Source organism: Falco peregrinus, chromosome 5 (assembly GCF_023634155.1).
Source record: "Falco peregrinus isolate bFalPer1 chromosome 5, bFalPer1.pri, whole genome shotgun sequence".
In the NCBI taxonomy this organism is placed as follows: Eukaryota; Metazoa; Chordata; class Aves; order Falconiformes; family Falconidae; genus Falco; species Falco peregrinus.
In genome coordinates, this window is record NC_073725.1 from 54,779,498 (window position 1) to 54,802,348 (window position 22,851).

General features: G+C 37.8%; 1 protein-coding gene across 3 annotated transcripts in view; it reads right to left on the reverse strand.

The window, feature by feature from the left end:
- UBE3C (ubiquitin protein ligase E3C) overlaps positions 1-22,222 on the reverse strand; it is a 76,291-nt gene extending 54,069 nt beyond the window's left edge. The window contains exons 1-10 of one of the 3 annotated variants that reach the window (XM_013296454.3): positions 21,940-22,220; positions 21,354-21,455; positions 11,768-11,821; positions 8,888-8,962; positions 8,057-8,203; positions 7,148-7,263; positions 5,121-5,278; positions 2,877-3,030; positions 1,863-2,083; positions 1,422-1,576 (exon numbers count right to left, since the gene is read on the reverse strand). In XM_013296454.3, coding sequence (XP_013151908.1) covers positions 1,422-1,576; positions 1,863-2,083; positions 2,877-3,030; positions 5,121-5,278; positions 7,148-7,263; positions 8,057-8,203; positions 8,888-8,962; positions 11,768-11,821; positions 21,354-21,455; positions 21,940-22,005 — 1,248 coding nt within the window. In that variant the 5' untranslated portion in view covers positions 22,006-22,220. Of the gene's footprint in view, positions 1-1,421; positions 1,577-1,862; positions 2,084-2,876; positions 3,031-5,120; positions 5,279-7,147; positions 7,264-8,056; positions 8,204-8,887; positions 8,963-11,767; positions 11,822-21,353; positions 21,456-21,939 lie in introns of all 3 variants that reach the window. The other 2 variants (XM_027781782.2, XM_005233938.2) reach the window with 2 other exon arrangements.
- Positions 22,223-22,851: the final 629 nt, after the last annotated feature.

The following is a 22,851-nucleotide window of genomic DNA, read 5'->3' on the forward strand; positions in this document are numbered from 1 at the left end:
TTTTTAAGAAAGAGGGGTTCCCCACCCACCCTCTTTTTTTCTTCTTTCTAAGACAGGCATGCATGGCAATATGGAATACATAAAATCTCACAAGAGAAACCAACATTGCAATATATAGTATTATGCATTAAAGCCTCATCAGAGAAGATTTTCTCTGATCTAAAAATCACTGTAAGTTACCTGTGAACAGATATTTATGCTTTTTTTTTTTCACCTAATCACGTCTTGAACATCACCAACATCTCTAAGCCACAAGCAGAATCTGCCAATATTTACATCACATACAGCATGTGTGTGTCTGACAAATTAAGTATTTTATTCACACTATCTTGGTAAAGATTTTGGGGTAACGGTAACACACTGCATCTAAAAATGTACAAGTGAAAAAAAGTTGCATGTATTCTCCAGCAGTACAGCTCTTTATAAGAGATTACTCTCAGTATCGAAGTCTTAAAAATGCTGCGTCTTTCAGAAATACATTTCATGTAAGGTGTTATACAAGCACACTTTATAGGAAAAGTATTTCTTAGAAGAGCTGGTATACTTTTGCTTCCAAGACATAGGCAAGAAAATAGCAGTATGTCTTAGAATGCCTGAGAGACCGAAATCCAGAAATCCCAGCACAGTGTGGAGAGGCAAAATAGTCTATGAGACTTTTTTATATGGTGACATTTCACATATTCCACAAGGAAAGACGGCACACTGCCTAAATCCTTTGAACAGTAGTGCCTTTTGAGAGATTATATAAAGGCCAGTAAGAAACTGTTGAATTTACATCTCTCCAACTTTGGTTGTTCAAAGCCTCAAGCAGTGTTAGGAGGTTAAAGTCAGCACAGATTCATTGTACTGGTGGTAGTTTAAACTACAGCGAAAAGTTCTATTTATAATACAGTCTCTATACATCATTATAGAAAGTGGGTGTTCCCCCTTTGAAGGCTTTCAAGGTAGTGGATGCATTTAAATGCAGAGCTAATTCTACATGGTAAAGACTGTAGTTGAACTTCTAATATTTCCACGAGAGGAAAAAAAATAAAATACTAAGTTGGGATCTTCCAACTTAGTCTGGAACATCTCATGGTATCTTAGCATCATCATGAACTTAAAAGAATATAGCAAGTAATACAGTCTCTGTAAAATACAAATTTAAAGTTTAAATATTTTTTGTTAAATAAAAGCTCTGCTCTTCAGCAAACCCAGTACCTGCCCATACTTTAAGATTTGTTATTATAGTAAGAGTTTTGGTTTTAATGTAAACAACCAGTTCTGTTTGTTTACAGTGAGCAGCCCTGTATTTTTAAAAAATAAACATGCTCCCTTCTGCACTTAGTTAGAAAAATACTGGACTTACGATGATCATTTTTTTGCCTATATTTGCTGCTGCTATAATACAAACTCATTCAAAGAAATTCTGTACTGCTTACTGCTGTAGATGTCATTTTACTGATCTCTTCATCCTCATCTTCAGAATCACTATTTGCATCTTGACAATTCGTACCAGCACTAGACACAGGCAGCTGAGAGAGAAAAGTTTGGAGTACCCTCAAATAGACAAGAAGTCCTTCCTCTGAAAGGGATCCTATAGCATGTATATTGAAAAAAAAAGAAAAAGTCATTAGCCAGATCGCACTGTAATAGAAAATATATTTTACCAGAAATACCTGACCAAAACACATTATGCCAGATCTTCCCAAATTAAGTGTATTTTTTACTGAAAAGGGTAAGAATAGCTAAAAAAACAGATCTCTCCAACACTTTAATCCACAAACTGTCCTTTTTGCTTGGCAATGAACCATGTTGTAGAAACACATAAAATATTAACTGAAACATGAAAAAACAATGAAATGGCCATTCAGCTTTCTCACCCAAATATGTTTCTCCAACTGTTAACACAAAGTAAAAAAGCCACGGGGCTTGATCACTTCTTCTCAAACATCCACTTTCTGCTAATAATAGTGCATTCAGAAAGAGTTCGTAAGGGAAAATGGTCTGCACATCAGCAAGCGCTGGAATGATGAAATGGAATATCTGATCTGTAAAAGGTGCTGCCAGAAACTCCTCTGTGAAGGCTGCAAAAACCTGCTGCCTGAAATGAAGAAAAATTGTCTTTATAGAAAATATAGGCAAAATTTCCCACAGTTATATCCATGGAATAACAGATCAATTTGCAAGTTTGAACATGTCCATCAAGATGGCTGCAAAGATGCACTCCATTAATCCTGTGCTAATAAACCAAATTTCTCAGATTTCTCAAAAATAAACTTCTTATACCACACCCTTTTCCTGGTGATCTTACATGTAATTTTACCCTTTAAACTTTTCCTGAACTTACAGAAAACTATTCTGAAGTTAAAGTCATTGTTTATAATCTTGAAATAAAAAATACATTAAAAAAGAACAATTAAGTCTTTTTTACCCCCTAAATACTACTTCAACACAAAACATGTGATAGAACCAGAGTGATTTTTGTTCCATCTTTCTACATACCCGACTCTTTCTGCTCCTAAGCTATGACTTAGTTATTTCTCTCCATAAACCTCAGCTCCTCTGTCAAGAAGTTTAACTTTTTAAGTCTTCATCTGCCCTTAGCTGCATTTCTGCTCTCACCTAACTTTTTCCACACCTATGTTTCTATGTATTCTAATAACTGCTATTCTCTGTGCTCTGTTTATTGTAGTCTTCAGTATGCTACGGCTTTTTTCTTAAACACACCTAAAACTACACTGTTTCATCAATGTACAGCATTACCAGAAAAATCATTACTATTGCAAATAAATCAACAAAATGCACTGAAAGAATAGCTAGACACTCAACGGCAAACTGCACACCTCTGACAGTAACAAGTGAGCATACAAACACCTAGTATTATCTTTATTTACCTTGCACCTTCTGGACAGGAGCTATATGTAAAGTGCAACGGCTTCAGAACATTCTCCAGAAGTATTTTTGCAATAGGGACTCGAGAAACATCAGAATACTCAATACTCGAGGGAAGCTTATTGTTAATTAACAAATAAAGCGACTTGTAGTAGCCTGCAAACAAAAAATATCACTTTTTAAATACAGTATTACTCCTTTTCTGTATAAAACAACTTCTAATTCACAATTAACTGCATGAAGCTTTACTTTGGAAGCCATTTTACAATAGCCCAAGTCACATTCACATAACAGAATATACTAGCAACCTCTCTGAAAACATTGCTTTATAAAAATCACAAATTGATAACTGCATTCAGAGTCAGTCTGATTTTCAAAGACCAATCACTCCTGCTGCTGAAGTGAATAATTTGGGTTTTTTAAAAACTATGACCTATAAAAAAGATGTTCTCTTCTCCTCTGAGTGACTCTAGTCATGTTTGTGACAGCTGTCCTTCCACCCATTCAGAAACTATGAATTCTCCCCTCTACACCAAAACGTGACTGCATCATACAGGTAAGAGTCCTGTTGGCAGAGTATCTCAATTCTATAAGCACCCTGTCTTAGCAAGCTTAAGGATACAATTAAGATTTCCAAAACGGGGATCTCTCAGTAATAAAATGCATTACCACCCAAATCACAGATGTGTAGAGGGTAACCTAGTTTTGTCTCATTAAAGTACAAATGGAATCATATTATTTCATTCTTCTTAAAAATTCCTCTTGCTCAATGAACTCCTAAACTAAGACGGAAGTTCCACAACTACTGGAACCACTATAAATGCATAAATAATGTCACATCATCGAGAGGTCCAGCCTAAGACCCTTTGTTGGGAACTACCTAACTTGACATGCAATGCAACAAGTGGAAGTCCCAATAAAGGAGTAACTTAGCAATGCTGACAAGACACACACAGAAGACAAATGCAAAAGCATATACTAATAAAATCTGATTACAGATTCTTTACAAATTAACTATCACAAATGATTAGGAAACAGAACATTTGTAGGTACACACAAACGCTTCTTTTTGGTTTCATTATAAGTGATCAGAAAGCTGAATATTTTTACTAAAATGTATGATCTAACATTGTGATAAAGTTTCACATATCAGTTGCGAGGACTGAATATTATACTATCCGAGCAAATGTGAGTATTTTGGAAGATATATTTACTATACACAAAGCAATGAGACAAACACGAATACATCTGTAGTTTTAGCTATGCCTGTGCGAGTAAAATAAATGCACTAGAATAAGAGGGTGGGGGGGGGTTTCTCATAGTGCTGTCAACTTGTAGCAGTTAAAACCAAATCCTTAGTAACGGGGTAAAACAGCCGAGTCCACTGAATGTACTGTTAAGACTTGCATAGAATTATTCCAACAATTACCTAACAAATTGGAAGGTGCTCTTTTTGTCTTTTATATCAATGAAGTTGGATCCAAGATGTTTATTTCATGAAGTTTTTGGCTGTTCTCCTCATCCACAAGTCTTGCAACCTCAAACTATGGTATCAGAAATCCAAATTTTTATTTCTTCCCCCCACATTCGCAGAGTAATATAGTTTCTTTGAGGCAAAACATAATTTTGGTGATAACTACACAATTCATTAACTTTCAGTATGTTTGCACAGGTGTAACTGCAGTTCAGCAAACAGTTTTGATGATGATGGTACAAGGGAAACAAAAGCTAGGTCACCATCGCTTTGCTAAGGTGTCTTATGTTAGCAGGATGAAAAGGTAATGCCAACTGACAATAATAATGATTATTAGCAGTTTTAGAGAACAGTAATGCAACACAATGCCCAACGTTTACACAACTAAAGCTTAGATCTGCCACAGTGTGCATGCGGGTGTGCACGGGCACATGTGTATATGTGTTTGTGTGTGTGAACAGCTACTGGAATAAAACTTTTGTTAGGTAATACCCACCTACTCCCAAAATCTGTGGTAAAACTCTGTATAAGTAATTTGGTAGAATATTCAATTTATAACCAGAATTCCCAAAGAAATCAAACAGTAATTTCTCAGGCAGTGATCTCATTCAAGCAAAATATCCATCTAATGACTATGTTAATGTGTGCAGCACTTAATTCATTGTGTCTATGGTAAAGGTTAAAATGTCATTAAACAACATGGTCCTCAGGTATTACACGTTCTGTTTAATTTTTGCGAATTTCCCAAAACTTCTAGTTCCTAGCTACTCACCTTTTTGAATCATGTAGTGCAAAATTTGTTCAATTAATGATGTCACATAGCTGACATCTTGTAAAACAGGCAAATACGTATTCTCAGATGAAAATACCTCAAGCATTCTCATAGGAAGTGCAACATTCAGACTGTCATCATTGCAATTTTGCAATAACCTATAAATGAAATGAAATAAAAATTATTTAACAAGATACTTCTCTTCCCTCACCACAGGCATATGTACACTGACTTAAAAATAGAGCTACAAAAAATCTTTCACATTCACTTTAAAGTAACTTATTTCTACTTGGTTGCCAAGCGTTCTCAGTAGTTTAGCTACATCTTTTTGTAGACACCTTTATAATAATAATTCCTCATTTTAGGGTTTCTATGAATATTATAGCACTGCCTCTTTAAATCCTATTAAATTCCAGCTTTCAGTGACTTGAAAGTTGGGAGGTCTACTGCCCAAACTGGATGAGAAGCGGAGAGTAATACATGTTTTTCCAACATTATTCCAACATTATTATTACTACCCATATTAAAAATGAAGCCATGAAAGCCCCAGAGCAATACAAGCTGGGAACAAACACTGGGGAATGTCGTATGTGTAACTAAAACAATATGTCTTTAATTACGGACTGAAATATTGAAAATGTACAACCATCCTGTCTTTTTAGCACGTTGCTTATGAAACAGCTACCAGTAACCACAGAAATGGTGAATATTAAGAGCCTGTTTAGAATTAAAAGGATTTGTTAGTATGAGAGGTATCTAGGCATACCTGTCCTAACTGCTTTCTCTTTCAGCCATTCTGAAAAATGGGACCTAACAGCAAAAATTACTTTGACACCATAGCTAAGACATTTCACTAAACAGAAAAAAAGATACTCTGATAACAAGACCTTTTTTGATATTACATGGTCACTTTTTTTCCACAGGATCAAAAGCTACAGCTCCTCATGAATCTGAACTTATCCCAGGGAAACAACATTTCTGGCTAACTGTCCCACTGCACACTTTCTGAGCTTTTGCAGAAAATTAAAGTAGCTCAAGAAAGCAAATAGACACGCATCATCATGCTGCAAGGTGAAGTTAAGAGCAGCTTCTTCCTCCATTTTCCCTGTATGTATAGGCAGGGATACCTCTTCCATTGCTTTTTTTTCCCCAAATCACCCAGTCAGGAAAGGACAGTGGGAATACTAACAGAGCTGCATTTACGAAACCACAATTTCAACTGTAGCAAAAATGTACAGTTTAATCCAGGGACATCGCAGCTGTGTTCCTTTGAAGCCCACTACTCAAGTCTCCTTTAGTATCTGGTGTTTATTACACACACACTATACACAATTGTAAGAACACAAGGTTCAGTGACTTGAATGAAACAATTTTTTAAAGAAGTATCAACACTAAAAGGAAAAGAAACCTGTTTTAAGGCTCTGAAAAGTATAACCAGTTCCTATTATTGGTAAAAGTAAATACATTGTCTTCTAAAACTATGCTTTAGCTGCCAGATATTCAAGTCATCTTGACAGATTTACCTTCCTGTGATCCTCCCGCTACAAATAATAAATGTACCACTGAAGCCAGTAATACAACTGATTAACATGCCTTAAATCCAAAATAAAGTGTGAGGAAAAGCCTCTTATAGAATACTAGTTTTAAAACAAAACATATCCAAACCATATCCTTGGAACATTAGTCTAACTCAGATAACATCTTCTAATTACTATTGGCTCCCAAAAAAACCTTCTATTTTCCACAAATATTGCTATATGCAAGCAGTAAGAACACACTTAAGCCTGCTCCTAGGCAGTGCATCCCTTAAGTACATGTTGAACTTGAAAGTAAATGAAGTTTAAGAACATTCCATTGTCTTACAGCAGTATCCTACACCATGGCCTATACACATACTTAACATAAAAAGTCCTCCCCATAAAATAAATTTATATTTAATACTTTGCCTCTCCAAAAAGAAGCCAACAAGTGCCCAACATAATCTCTGACCATGTCTTAGATAGCAGCACATAGAAAAAAGAATTTACCTGCAACACAGCCCCAACAGTCTCTTTATTTGGAATAAGCAAGTAAGTCTGTCTGGACGATCCAATTGCTTAACAAACTGAGAACTATGTTTAATTAAATTCTGACACATCCATACCTGGGAAAAGATCCGCACAAGTTTACTGTTTATAACAACAAGTTATATTATTTATTACAACACAGAGAGTAATATTTCAATCCTGTTTTGGAGAACTTTGGAGGACTTGCAAAACATAAACGAAGACAATTCTGTTCAGCCGAGAAAAAAAAAACTGTTATACAACATAAAATACATGACTGCTAGTACTAAATTTTCAATGTTAAGACTTAATTACTCACAAATAACTTCACTCTTGCAACAAATTTATCTGTTACGTTTTTTGGTTTTAAATAGCCATATTTCTTTAATGTCCATTATTAATACTAGCTATGAACCATACGTACTCATATGTTTGGGAAATTTGCAGTGACTTTGTAACTGATATGCCAGCATTACTGACCGGGGGGAGCGGGGGGCGGACGACACGACAGGGGATGGGAACAACACCCAGACAAAAAAACCAACAACCCAAACACCCTTGGAATGACCAGAGAGCTAAGTGGAAAATATTATTTAAAAATTAAAATCTAATAGAAGTATATTAATTTTGATAAAATAATAATACAAACAGGATTTTTCAAAGCTTTCTTTCACAGATTCTGCATGTGCGTATACATATGAAATCTAACTCTTAACTTATTCTGACTAAATGAAAAACAGCAGAGTACACGTCAGCAAAAGCCAGAATTCTTAAATGAAGTTACTAAAGTGGCCAAAGACTTTTTTGCATTCCTTCAAAATCTTTTAAGTGAAAGTACTTTAAAAGCGCACGACATAAGTCCTACAGATCAAAGTATGTAACAGTACTCACCAAACGCTTAGAATCCTCATTCTGTCTATAGAAAAAGAGTAACTGACGAACTAAAAGAGTCAAATTGGCTCCATTAGCAGTGGAAAAGGTTCCTCCAGATTGGGCCAAATTAGCACAGCGATCAAATTCACTTCTTTGGATAGAGTACTTAAAAATAAGACATGCATCAATATATCAATAATGGTCATGATTTAAAACAGAGATGCAACATTTTTAAAACTTCATTTCAGCTTCGCATCCAAAATGGATACAAAGTAGTAAAATGGATACAACATATTTTTGTGAAGAGATTAAAACATACAGACGATATCATAGTTAAAGCCATAACTGCTTTCTATAATTCAGAAAGTACACATTGCAATAAATTTGTTGCTTTTCAAGTAAAGAATATCACATCACGCATTTTCATCTAGTTCACTCAATAAATATTAGCAAGTTTAAACAGATACAACTCTTACAATAATCTACCGAACAGCAGCTTAGAAAGAACATCTTTTTGACTCAAACTACCACCTTAGCCATACTGGGGAAAAAAAGCTCCACTGGCGTGTGAAAGCTGCTGATACCCAGTTGTTTTCATTTGCATTATCAGCTCAAAAAAACATTGTGTAATCCCACTGAAGTCCAGTGTCACACACATGCTTTGCAGAATAAACGTCCATCTACTAAAATACTGAGGTTCAAATGAAAACATCAAAAGGGAGAAAACTTCCACTTTGTGGGCACACAATACTCAAAAAGATGAAGATTTACCAATGGAATTATTCTTTACTAGAAAGTCTCACTTTCAGCAAAACTATTTTACATCTACCTAAATAAAAAAGTACTTACTTGATGTTTTCTGTCTCTGTACCCTCTTACAAATGACTGGATTATTATTGCATTTTTCAGCCTCCGCCTCTCTTCCTGTAAAACAAAGCAAGAAAACTGAAATCAGCATTGTGGAACTGACTCTAATTTCTACCATTTTAACAAATATATTTGTATTCAAAAGGATTTTTTTTTTTAATTAAAATTAAGCACTAATTGTTAGTAAAATAAAATCTTTGAAGGTTTGCATCCAATACACATACGTCAGGGAGAAAGCTTTTTATGTTTTTAAGTGTAGATTTACCATTAAGACACTGCAAAATAATTTTTAATACTCAACAAGTATATAATACTATGTAAGTCAAAATAAAACACTTTCGTATTTCATTAGACAAAGTCTTAATACTAAAATGTTGAAGAATTCATCAAATTCAATTACACCATTTCTCTTTCTGCATATGTCAGCTAACATTGAAGCCTTGCTTATTTGTTTCCATTCAAATAATACATCAGTATTATGAGGCTGGTGCAGTTTAGACTGGGGGAGGGGGAAGCCGCAAAAAAACCCCATCAGTTATTTGGAAACAATACTGCTGTCAAAAGGAAAATGAGGCTAAATGCTTTAAGCTCAGGAGCACAGTACAAAAATTAATAAACATTCTTGCTTTCTCCTTCAAACAAGACATATTAAGTGAGTAATTTTAAGATTTCTTCCTCAGTACCTAGGAGGAGTAATTAAAATCATCCCTTTACAATGTATCAGTTTCTGAGGAACTGAAACCCAGCCTGCTTAAGGCAATACAGAAAGTGCAGTCAGTAAGTTCCTTGACAACACCCCCAGCACACCCCATCATAATAAATACCTAAAGGAAGTGGCTACTGTAATTAGGTTTCTAACAATGTCCATATAGTTTTTTAGGGGATGAAAGGGGGAAGTAAAATAGTTGCTCATGAACTTAGACCTACAAACCAGTGGTTGAGGAAGTACAAAGAGCAAAAATCAGAGAAGCCTCTTTAAGAAAAGACATTTTATCCTGACCAATCCATGGGCTAGAATGAGCCCATAATTCTAAGGGCTACCAGACACCAAACAAAACACCAAAACATTTTTCTAGATTTCAATAAAATACATTTGGGAAAGTTCACATAAACTTTCTACCCGCAAAACCTTGATTTCTGATTTATTATCCATAAAGACATGCAACTTAAAAACAACCTGAACTGTCCTGAGAAACACCAGATGAAACTGCTGTCCAATGCCTATTTTATTTTTTCTCGGAAATCCCAGTTCCTAAAGCAATTTCTCTGAATAAGCATACACTTGAAAGACTCCAATTATCTCTAAAGCACGGATCAAAATCAAAATTTTGATAAGCCAAAGGATATTTTTCTCTTCAAAGTTATCTAACAGTAAAAGTGCAAAGTATGGGGGCAAACAGGAGAGAGTTTCAATTACAGAGAGGCACTATCTCTCCATAATCATAATGTAATGCTCGACTAAAAAGTAGATACATTCTCTTTTTCTCTAGGTACAGGTTTTATTCTAGAATACATAATTGTCAATTAGTGACCCACAATTGCAAAGGTTTTAAGTCTGAAGTCATTGCTAAGATTCTGCTACAGGCATTTTTTTAAAAGCCATAACTGATTTTATTCTCAGAGGAGCCGTTCATTTTGTAAGAATCTGATACATGCCACAGAAAACCATTGTGTGTATGCATGCACATATACAACTATGAGCACATGACACTGCATCAGCTTAGCAGCAGGCAGAATTAAGCAACTGAATGGGTTATTTCAATACAGGGCAAAAAGTTTATGAAGCACAAAAACATACTTTTGCATATGTTGGTAAGGACTCACTGATCATAAATTTGATGCGCAACACAGCATTCTGAACTAACTGGCAAAACCCTAGTAACTTCATACTTAAACTTGGTCCATAACTATACACCCAGGTTGGAAAGGAAAAAAAGCAGTAACTATTCTCAGAAAGAGAGGTGCCACTGCATAAATTGTGTTTAATCTAGCAAGGGTCAAAAACACCTTTAAGCGCCAAACAGCTGTTTTCTTAATCAGCACGAAACCTATGCAGTTATACTTGTTAAATCATTTTTAAGACCAAATTTTTTTCAGCTCATATCAGGAGGAGGGGAAAAAAATCCAACAAAATGAACATATTCACTTTAATTCCATACTACTAAATTTTATTTTGATATTGCCACGTCTATTAATGTTTAAAGCTAGTGGTTTTTCCTTTCAATGCCTATTCCTCCTTTGCATCATTCCAGAATGAATAATCCATGGCAGTAAGCTTCCATTATAAACCTGTATTAAGGTCTCCTAAAGCCTCACACATCAGCTCCTCATTGCTCCTCAATTATCAGGTGATTTCAATGCACTGTAGGATGCATTCAAGTATCATTGTTCTGACTTCATCTCCAAAGAACTGAGGATGCACGCTCTGGGTAAGTCAATTACTGAGGGTCATTCAAGAAACCATAGCAGAACCAGGAGTAGAAGACAGTTTGCTGAGATCAACCCATAGTAATAGATTACAGAAATGGCAAAAAAAGGCAGTTACTAGCCAAATACCTGTCTTCTTGACAAAGACTAGATTCAATGAGCACCAAAACAAAAGGGAAGAATTCCCTTTGCACCCAGTGCATGTTTAAGTACCTTCTTTTGAGATGAAAATCACTTCTGGGAAGCATCTTAAAAGCAGTCAAACAGTTTGTCAATTCTAGTACACCTGAAGACTATATAGAACTTGTAAACTGCAACAAAATATTCCTGAACTAAGTAAACTGCAGGAGAAGTACTTTGGACTGTCAATGGTACCTTAGCAAAAAAAAGCCAAAAGAATCCAGTGTGCATGCAAACGCTTACAGTCTACTTTACCTCTCGTTTCCTCCTTTCTTCCTGAGTACGATGCAGGAGAGAAGCCTTTTCTTCCTATAAGGCACAAATAAAGATACTATTGCATTTTCATTCAAACATGATTCAAATGTGTTTATGATATTTAATATAGACTTAACTCTGGAGATTGTTCGTTAATTTGCAATACATAAAACACTTGAGAAAATTAAGCGTTAATCATTTTCCACGCTTACAAATACAGACAATGCAGCCCTCTCAAAAGCACACCAACAGCGAGAAGTTATGTAAAAAGAAAAGGGACAAGCAAATAGCAGTGAACTGTACTGATGCCTGTCCAGGTTTGTCTTCTCAGCATCCCAATTATCCAGGCAAGTATCACCCATTTACAAATGGGGGAGCTGAAACAGAACAGTCTCAATCCTACCAGGTAGTACCAAATGTTTACAGAGTGTTTTCCTTGCTTGAAGCGCACTAAGTCACTGGCCCAGGTGTGTATAGCAAGTTGTGGCATGTTCAAAGTAACCACTGTACCAAAGCCCCCATTCTTTTGTCTCACTTGCAAAATAGCACTAAGCTCTTATATTTACTTATCCTTTTCCTCAAAACTTGTCTGGAAAAGATGCCAAAACAGACATACATAACATAAACAGTAAGAATTTTGTCTTTTAAAATTTTGAACTCTTCACCCAGGTAAAGGCTAGGAACTGAAACTTTCAGGATTGTGATCTCTCCAATAGAGAAAAAGAAAAAGAATACTTAAGTATTCATGAGGCCTCTAAAGAACAATACCATTATAACAGAAAACCTGTGCCTTAGCTTTTAAACCACAATGCTAAATCAGTACGCATTGATTTCAAAACATAAACAAAGCTTTATTTGCAAGAATCTCTTACTGGATGGTTCTGTGTAGTTTCCAAGGAAATATACAAAATAATCCCTTTTTGACGCAGAGTACTCAGCTCCCACTGCAGACAGTAAGAGTTTAAACTACCCTAGCACCTTCCCAAATCCAGTCTAAAACAGACAAGAGATTTAAGGAATTTTGTCTTTTGCCTCTATGACACATGTAACTACTTCCTCTTCTCCCTATGCCCTTGCTAGTCTAGAGAAGTTAAGAAATAAAACACACTCAAGATGATAATTATTATATCTGAATACATAAAAATAAATTTGGAGTTGGCAAACAAAAATTTATAAAATATTTAACCACATTTAAAACAACTGTGGTGGAATATTTTCAATGTCTATAAGCAGATACAAAAACTGAGGGCAGAAGTCTTCTGCATTTCTTTTTTGACAATACAGAAGAAACAAGGTCATGATTCTCCTGATTTCTTTAAGATAGAAGATACTTTAACGCAGGTCACTGAAAGAGAAAAACATAGATGCAAAAAAATGAATTTAAAATTGGGTTTATATTTCTGATCACTTACTGGAGCGTAAAGAAAAAAAATCCCACAAGAAGGTTAACCATCTTTTCCTCTAAAGACAGCATTTACGGCCAAACACACCACTAACTACAGCTATTGCCCTCTAAAGACAGGGTTTTTTTCATGTGTTAAACACAGTATAAACAAATCATAACAAAATCCATACATAAGACAATGCATCTCCACTCAAGCAATAGGAAAGACTCCCAGCCTGCTTGGCAAGATGAGGCAAGAGATTCTGACCTCACACACACAAAAAGACAAAATAATGTACTAAATTAAGAAATAACAGATGGCTTAAAGTTTCAAGACATTTTTAAATCGAATACTACATTTTCAACAGCTGATACCCAATGCATTAAAGAAGTTAGTGAAATGTTCCTATTCAGAAGTGATCAGTGTACCAAAGAGTGGTCTCTCTTCAATGTGTTAAATTCTGCAGCAGCGCCATGGAAAGAGCATTTCTGCTTAGAAGCAATGTTGCTGAATTTGTTCTTACACTACAGAGCAGATTGAAAGAAAAAGCAAAAGAACATACAGAAAAGGGAAGACAAACTGAACAGTACCAAAACAAAAAAATACACACACAGTAAACACAAGAGATTAGTAGAGAAAGGAAAATAAGCAGCCAGAGTGCTTATCAGAAAAAAAATAATTTTAAGTACTGGGGGGAGGGGAGAAGATCTAAGAGGGCAGTGTATCCTCACATACTGTATCACCGACTTTGCATTGATCGGTAATAGGGTCTCTGAAGCAAGCACTCTTTAAACAATCCACTGTTTCTTTAAAGAAACAGCAAAACTAAGTTTTTAGTCAATGACACATACTTGCTTTGAGTACTTTTAAAGAAAAACACCAACTTGTTAAAGTAAAAAATAAATACAGTAGAGGAACTGTCTTAAAACAACACAAAATATTCAGGTAAGTACATCCCACTTGAAAAATTATTATGGGTCAAATACTACTATTGGTCACAAGACACACATAGATCAGAAACATAAAGAAATGGAATCATAACTATGACTAAAGAACATATTTAAGTTAAATGCAAGAAAAATGTATCTCCTTCAGAGTTTTTCAACCCAACTGGAGTACACTGCCCCTTCAGAAATTAAAAAGTAACAGTAAATATGCAATAGAAAATAAACTTGCTGTGGAAAAGAGACGAAAAGAACTATGAAATAATCTTCTTTGCCTACAAAGGGCCTTCTAAAAAACTCATTTCTCACAGACAGCTAACTGCACTGTCATCTCTGAAATCCTCCCTGCCTTGCCTCTTAATAAAACAGCACATTGAAAAAGAGCAAAACTCAGTAGCTTTTGTTCTGTGGCTGGTTGTGAATGACAACAGCATTACAGAAAGTGATGTACATTTGACAACTCCTATCTATATGGTCATGTGACTGCTGACAGCTACAGCCGCCATTCCACCATCTCTTCCTGCGTAGCTACAGCCAGAGCAACTCACAGTACGGGATCCATCCAACAGTAACTTCCAAAGATCAAACCTAGCTCATTCCTACCCCCCATCTTCCTTCCCTCACTTCTGTGATGGTCACACTCTCTTCTTTCTTCACCTGCCAGACAGGCAGATGTCAGTTATCAAGTCTACCTACTAAGACAGGCAGGCAGGCAGGCATTTTTAGGGGGAACGAAGCATCAGCTTGTCTTGGATTCCTTCAACCCTAATTCAGAAAGACCAAAAAGCCATTTACTGAATAAAATTCTTGACAGTTCCTATGATGTAGTCTTTCTTCAGGAGCTGACCTCCAAAGTGCAGAAGAGGGAATACACTGTCTGTGGTTTCATACAATGTTTAGTGCTTCACTAGCAGCCCCCTTCCTGTCTGCTCCTTCCTCCAACAGCTTATAATCGTAAAGACAACCAACCTCAGGCTCTAGCAAGGAGGTTGCTCAAGCTCCAGGACCATGAAAAGCCCAATTAGAGACGTTTTCTTCACCAAATACATGAGGCATGACACAAAGAAACAAGCAAGCAAAGAAACAGTATGTGACAGTAAAACACAATGTGACATTATGGATGATAACTTAAAAAGTAAGACAAGGAGGGAGAAAAAGGTAAAAACAAGGAAGCAGATGGAGGACAGTAGATAGAAAGGAAAGCTTGCGACTATCATCAAAGAAATGTTAAGTAATATTGAAATGTTAATGTATACATCAGGATGAAACTGCTATGTACCATATTATTCATCACAGCAAAGTTCAAAGTCACACCACTGCTGTAACACACCAGTTGACGAGAAAAACCACACCCAACAAGGTAACAACATCAGTGCTTTAAAAATGCCAATTAAACACATAATGAAAAAAAAATGTAATTCAGACTGCTTTCTCGTCCTCACTTTGCTGAAATACAGTCTTAGTTGCAAAAGTATGTTTACAAAACTCCTACCCTTTACACATCCTACACAAAGCCCAAATAACATAAATAAACAAATAATGATTCTTTTTTGTCATTTTAACACTCTGCATTGAGAGTGGTAATAAGCTTTCAGCCCTCTTAGTTCAAAATTCAGGTTCAGAAAAAGAATAATTTTTTTTCCAAGTACTTCCAGCATTTGTTGTCTCTTAAAATCTGAAATTTAAAATCTGAAACACTCCTAAGCAGTCATGTTAAGCTCCACAGAAATATATTTAAAACCAAAACATGCCAGATGCAAAGGTGAAATTGACTAATTAATTTTCTGGCACTGTCCAAACACTGAGCACAATTTAAAAAAAACAACAACAAAAATACACTGATGCAAAAAATTAACAAACCTTTGAGATCTATTTGTAATTCATTTTCTTTCTTTAGTTGAGAAAGCTATTCTATTTAACATTACAATAGATCATGCAAGGTACAAGGCATGCCTTTTAGGAAATTTTCATGGAAAAGCAAATAAGCACTTGATCTTTCAACTTTTGGGACAATTGTAAAATCTTGTATGGTTTTCATCTACAAAACCCAGGAACTTGCATCTTTTTTCTTTCCTTAAAATGAGGAATGTGACTTTTCAGCTGAATTTAGCTTGAACCACATAAAAATCAATAACAATTTCCAAAGCAAATGAAGTGACCTAAGGTGTTTATAGAACAAAATTCCTTCCAACATAAATATTTATCAAGTCCAAAAAAGAAAAGGAAGATTTTGTAGCATTTATTTGTAGAGAACAAAGGTGGGCAGTGGGACATATCCCCCTCTAAAGTGGCTCTCAACAATGTTTCTAGTTCCCAACATTATTTCAGACAAGATAAACTCCATTTCTATTGGTTTCTCTGAATATTAAAAGAAATTAGCATTTTTAAAGACACACAGTGTCTTGAACTGGACCTCAACAATTTAAATTCCATTGGACAGGCAGCTCAGCCAGCCTGAGTAAAACATGTTCAGCAGCTTGGAAAATTCCGCTTTGAAACAGTTTGTGGCTCCTCGTTATCTCTGATTATTCACATAATAATTACGTTTACATGTAGAGAAGACCTTCTTCTAGAAAAAAGGTGTTTTAAAGTACTTAAAATACAGCCAAGAAGAGGCATTAGGCCAGGGAAAGCCTGGCATCATGGAAATCAATGTCATAGTGCTTGCTAGAAAGCATCTCAGCATTTTAGCTCAACTTTTACTGTAGGATGTAGGGAGTATCTGAAACCACTTTTATCATGACAGCTACGAAGACACGCACAGTGGAATCAGGACTTGACTGAAGGGTCTAGAGGCCAAATGAAATGTAAACAAATTGCCTTTAAATTTACTCCGTTTGTCTCTATTATGATTTTTAAGACACATTGTATGCATCATTGTAGTTGAGTGACTTTTCATTTTCACAGAAAAAAGCAGGGGGAAAAATATATCTATAAAAGCAGAAATTTTTTCTTTGAATTTGAGAAAACAGCAGTGTAATCACTGATGTCAGCTAACTTCAACTCCATCACTCGTAGCTTCCTTTGAAACGAGGAGAATTTAAAATGTTACCAAGAGGAGAAAAATCCAAAAGAATCTAGTGTACATTGATAATAGTTTCCTATTGACAGTCATTATTTTACAACACGATGGTCTCATCGTATTTCCACACCACAGATCTGAAATTCAAAGAGCATTTCAGGACGCAGGCTTTGACGTTCGAATGATCTGGACAAAATACAGTCCTGACTCACAATGAAGTATGTACTTGCGTAATATCTAACCATGTGCCTTACGGGACACCAGTCTTACAGAGCAAAGCAGTGAAATTCTTTTCCACCGTTCAAAAATAAATTGTAAATTTGTAATTATAATCAAGAAATCCTATACTATAAATCCCTAGCATCATTTCATTTCCATTGCCACCTAATGTAGGTTCAAGTAAGGTATAACAAAACAGTAATTCTCCTTTCCTGAAATTAACAACTTTCTTCAACTAATCATTAAGACAGAAACAAAACCATTTTTAAATACGTCCCTTTTTTTTTTTTTAAATCCTACAGACAGCTATCACCATAAGCAATTCCAACATGTGCAAAGATTTCTCCATTCACTGGCAATCTTATACCCTACTGGTTTTAAATCATTAATTCTTATTCCACAAGAAGTTACTTCATATATAGAATATAGAAAACAAAGACCAAACAAGGTGCTTCTGGAGTTGTATGTCTGCACTTCAGCTGGGGGGAGGAATATAAAGGAATCTAATGCTTAATGTTATGCTATTAATTTAAGAAAGCATGTCAGTAGCTACTAAAATAAAACATAGACAAACTTTGTAAACTGAGATCTTTTATTACTAAACATGTCCATATTAAAATTACAGAGACTTTTTTAAAATACAGATGGAATCATCACTATTGGTTCATTAGTAATTTTCCACGTTTCACAACAACAAAACCAAAACACAAAAAGAAACACAGTGAAGTTGGTTTCACTTTCACAACAGTGCTAACTCATCTGTAGTACAAATTCCTGAAAAGGAATTTATTTTTAAACTATCTCATACCAGTATGATAATTTTAAAATACTCTATTTAAAACAGTCTTGGAATTTATAGAAGCATGTTTTGGATATCTCAAGTGATACTGTACATTTGACTTAGCAAAAGCCTTTTAACTATTTTTCCTGTTAAAGGCTTACAAGATGTCATTAACCTATTTCACAACCTAAATGAATAATGTGGAGCTACAGAGCCCTTTGTGCATCTCAGCACAGGCATGGGTATCCCCCTGCATGATAAACTAAAGGACTAGTACCTCGTGTTTCTCTTAACACTGGCAAAATTAATAAAGGAACACTGGGCCTGACCATACCAAATCAAGCATGGTTAAACAGATTCTGTGCTATGCCACCAAGAGTCCAACTTCATGATAAAATTAATGAAACCTAATAGCTGCCACCAGAAGGCATGGTGACACTCCACCTTGCAAAACATGTTCACTATACGAGACACAAAGGACGAGGTAGGAACCACCTGTTTCATTCCACTGCACAGTTCGGTTAGTTCAGTTCAATTTGAACTGCACCCCAAACCAACTCTTCAGATGCATGTCTTCTTTCCTGCCTGACATACCACACAAATTTTGCAGCCACAGCCTTTTAGGCAATAATTACAGTCCCGTACAAAAAGTCCGTGCGTAATTCAAGGCATTACCATATAGAACTCCAACAACAGTATTCCTTTTTGGAGGCTATTTTACTTCAGAAGTAAAAAAATATGTTTTGCCAGTTACAATTAAAACTAAATCTGAAAATATCTTTTGAAGAGCCTCATAAAGGGAATTGTTTTAAAGGTAACAACAAGCAATCTCAAAAATTAAACAAACTTACCATATTGTAAATAAGACACAGTACCTAGACCCTCAAACTCCTATACAACTAATGCCCAAATGTATCAGCAAGTTTCTGAAAGTAGATATGGAGGGAAAAGTCCAAACACTGACAATACCATCTGTATTTTTACACTGATGTACAATGCAACATTAAAATGTTACAATCAGTCACAGGGGTAGTAATTTTGAGAACATTAATTTTGCAACTCAGGATTTTAACAAAAATACTACTTTTCTGGCAAAAGGTCTGGTTGGATTGAAACGGCCCTCTACAGCATTCACAGTCAGACCATCATAACACATATGAACATAAGATGCAAACAGAGTAAAAACCAACCTGAAGCTCTCTACTTTTATAATTAAAAAATGCCATAAAAGTTAGTAGCCACAAGTCCCCAGCTGTATTTCTATTATTGTGCCTATAATAAGGACTTACTGAGGTCAGCCTCTTGCAAGGCCTAAAGGAACACTACAAACAGGCAATGCAATGTAAGACAGGGCATTGACACGTGACCTGTGCCCGACACAGTTATTCTGCTGATATAACTGCAGCTGCAAACAATCATACTTTTAATAGTCAGTTTTGCTGATCATTTATTTTGGCATAGTTGTATCCACATCAGGAAGACTGCTGGCATCTTTAGCACTGACTAGCTCTTTGAACTGGAGTCCCTGCTTTCATATCCAGCCCCTGGGAGGGTTTTGCTAATGGAGCTATCTATGCAGGCGCAACAATATTTGCGAAGCTTCCCCAAACAGGGCAGAGAGTTATTCTTAGCATTAAGCAGCCTGTATACAGATTTCACCTGTATTTCTGGTAGTGCTTTATTCTACTAAAGGAATCAAAACATGCAGTACTAAGCACCCAGCTAACTAATAAAGCATCACAGAGGTGCAAGTTTGGAACTATAAACTGTATCTCTCTAAAATTATACACATTTGGAAGGCAAGGGAGTTCATCAAAGAACATTTTTTCCATGTGCCCAAAATGCTAAAAGGAAACATTTTATAATTTAGCCTTCTGTAAAACTGAAGTCTATAGGTATGAGAAAACATGATCACAAGGAGCCTGGGACATGAAATAATGGAAGCTCCTGGAATCCATGTAAACACTTGCCACACCAATCTCTGCTGTAATACGTTTACATATAAATTCAGGTAAACTGCTTTCTTAGTACTGTTTAAACAATTTTTTTCATTAGTACTGCACATAGTTTCTGAAAATAAGCAGCTATTTCAAGGTTATTCTACAACATCCATATAAACATGACATACAAAGCCACAACTAACTGATTTGCATTGACGCAGCACAAGCACTTCAGCGTACCAATGTGAAATCATCAAATCTGTGCACTAGTCAGTATCAATCAGACCATGACACACAACCTCTGTATTGGACAGAGTGAAGGTTATGCATCAACTTCAGTTTCCACTTCCTTTACCTTTTAATATTTGCCCTTGGAAATTTACACCTGTACAACATTAATAAATTTGTCCGTATGATTAAAATAAAATAGAATTCTGCTGAACTCTTATGAAGAAATCAGTAGGTATAAAAAAAGCTATTATGACAGCTGGTTACTTCTGTAGAAGGAAGTATGTTCTGCAAGGAACACTATTAGAAAGTCAGTGTTAGAAGTTGCAAAGTACCTAAATCGTTCAGCTGAGGACCAGGGCATGTTCTGCCAATTCCTACTTCTGCTGGGAAATATTTATGGTATTTTTCACTCATGTAATGCCATTGTATGTAATCTAATGAATAGAAATGTCTTAAGATACACGGAAGATTATTTAGATGAAAAGCTGCACAATTTAAATACAGTTCTGTTACACATTCTCCTTAATAAATGATGTAAAACAATCCACCAAAATGCAAACTTCACTGTGATTTTAGTAGCACATAGTGCAGTATTTTAAACTAGTTTCCTAACTGTACTGCCAAACCTTAAAAGTTTCAGGGAGCCGAACTTGCCTACAGTGCACAATAACATAAATTTTATTTTTACCCGTATTAAGGTTCAAACATATTAATTGAAACACTCGGCTTCCCACACAATCATGTCCAATGACGACATGGGTAGTAATATTTTAGAAGTGAATTAAAGCAACCCTTACAAGCCAGGCCATTTCTAAAAACGCCTTGTCCTTTCGCTTATTCTTCAGTCGCTCTATGCCCTTCAGTCCTCGTCTAAACATTTGACTGCTCTGTCCAGTCAGCAAGATCTAAATAAACCACTTGGCTTCTCTGCCATCAACACAAGGATATACAATAGTCTGGTACAACAGACAATTAACTGCTACTCACCCTGCACACGACAAACTGAACTGAACGTGAACCTGACAGAGAAAAGCTAAAGCTGTGACCCGGCAACCCTCACTCACGTGGGTGAAGCCTCCCCCAGCAATCTGCGTTGATCTCGAGTTGTGTAAGGCTGTTGTTCTCCCCCCATCTCTCCAACGAGGCGGGCCCACGCAAGACTTTCCCTTTGCAAAGAAATTACAGGAGGTGTCCGAGTCCTTCCCTCCTTCACCCCGGGAGCCCTCGAACCGAACTGCTCGGGAGGTGCTCCCAGCCACAACAAACCGGGTTGCTACCGGGGCGGGGACGGGGGGGGGGAGACGGGGACAACCGGGACGAGCTAAGGAGACATTTCCTCGCTTCCCACAATTCTTACCACGCTGCAAACCTGGGATGGTGTGTGGGGCCTGATCAAAAAAAAAAACCAAAAACCAAACAAGAAAACAAACAAACAAACAAACACACACACAAAAAAATCCAACACAGAGCCGAGACGAGAGAAACACATCATCGGGAGGGGAGGATTTTCCTCACCCTCTATTAAACCTTAGTCATAGCTGCTCCCATTTCTGAAGGCCCAATGGCAAAAATAACGATAAGAAGGGAAGGCAGAGGGGGCCGAGGGAAACCGACACAGACACAAACGCGGAGGCAGGCGCCGTTTCTTACCTTCCTACTCGCTCCTCCGAGAGACACCTTGGGCCTCGTTTTGAAATCCCCTTCAAAGCTAAACATGTTTACAGCTTATCCCATCTAGAGCGGGGTCCAGCCCCCCGAGCTGACCCCGCAAAGGGGGCGCCGGCCGGCCGGCAGGGGCGAGCGGAGGGGCCGGCGCCGGCCCCGGGGAGGCGCGAACCCCCCGGGCTGGCACCCCGCGGCCCGCCCGCCCGCCGCCGGCTAGCCCCCGCTGCCCGCCCCCGCGGGGCTTCTCCCCTCACGGCGGCCCGGCCTGTCTCCCCCCCTCCCCCCCCCCCCCCCGCCTTCCCCGCCCCGCGGCCTTCGCTTCCCCGGTCGCCCCCTTTCTGACCGGCGGCAACGGCTGAGTGTAGTGGGAGGGAGGAGGAGAAGGAGGAGGGAGGGAGCGGAGGAGGGGGCTGGCGGGGCTGCTTCACTTGCACTGGGGGAGCAGCCGGCTGTGGAGAGAAGATGGCCGCCGCCCGCAGCCTCCCCGGCGCGCTCCCGGCGGCCGGGCGCGGTGGCGCGAGCGCCGCCCGCAGCCGCCGGGGCCGCGCCGCCCGCGCGCGCCTGTCCTCAGCCCCCGCGAGGCCGCGCCTCGTCCCGGGCGGCCCCAGCGCGGGCGGCGGGTCGCGGCTGCCCCTCCCCCGCTGCCCCCGCCACCGGGCCCCCCGAGCCCGGGGTGTCCCCGCGCCCCCCGGAGCCGCCGGTCTCAGGGCCCTGAGCGTGTCCGGGTCGTCCCAGCTGCGGCTGGTTCGTCTAAAACTCGCTCCCGTTGTGAATCTGAGCGCTGGGGGCGGCGGGAGCAGCTGGGCCCCAGCCGGGCCGCACGAGGGACCGGGCCTGAGCTGAGGGTCCCGCTCAGCCTCGGCCCAGGGCTGCCTTCCCCACTTCCCCTGCACCGAT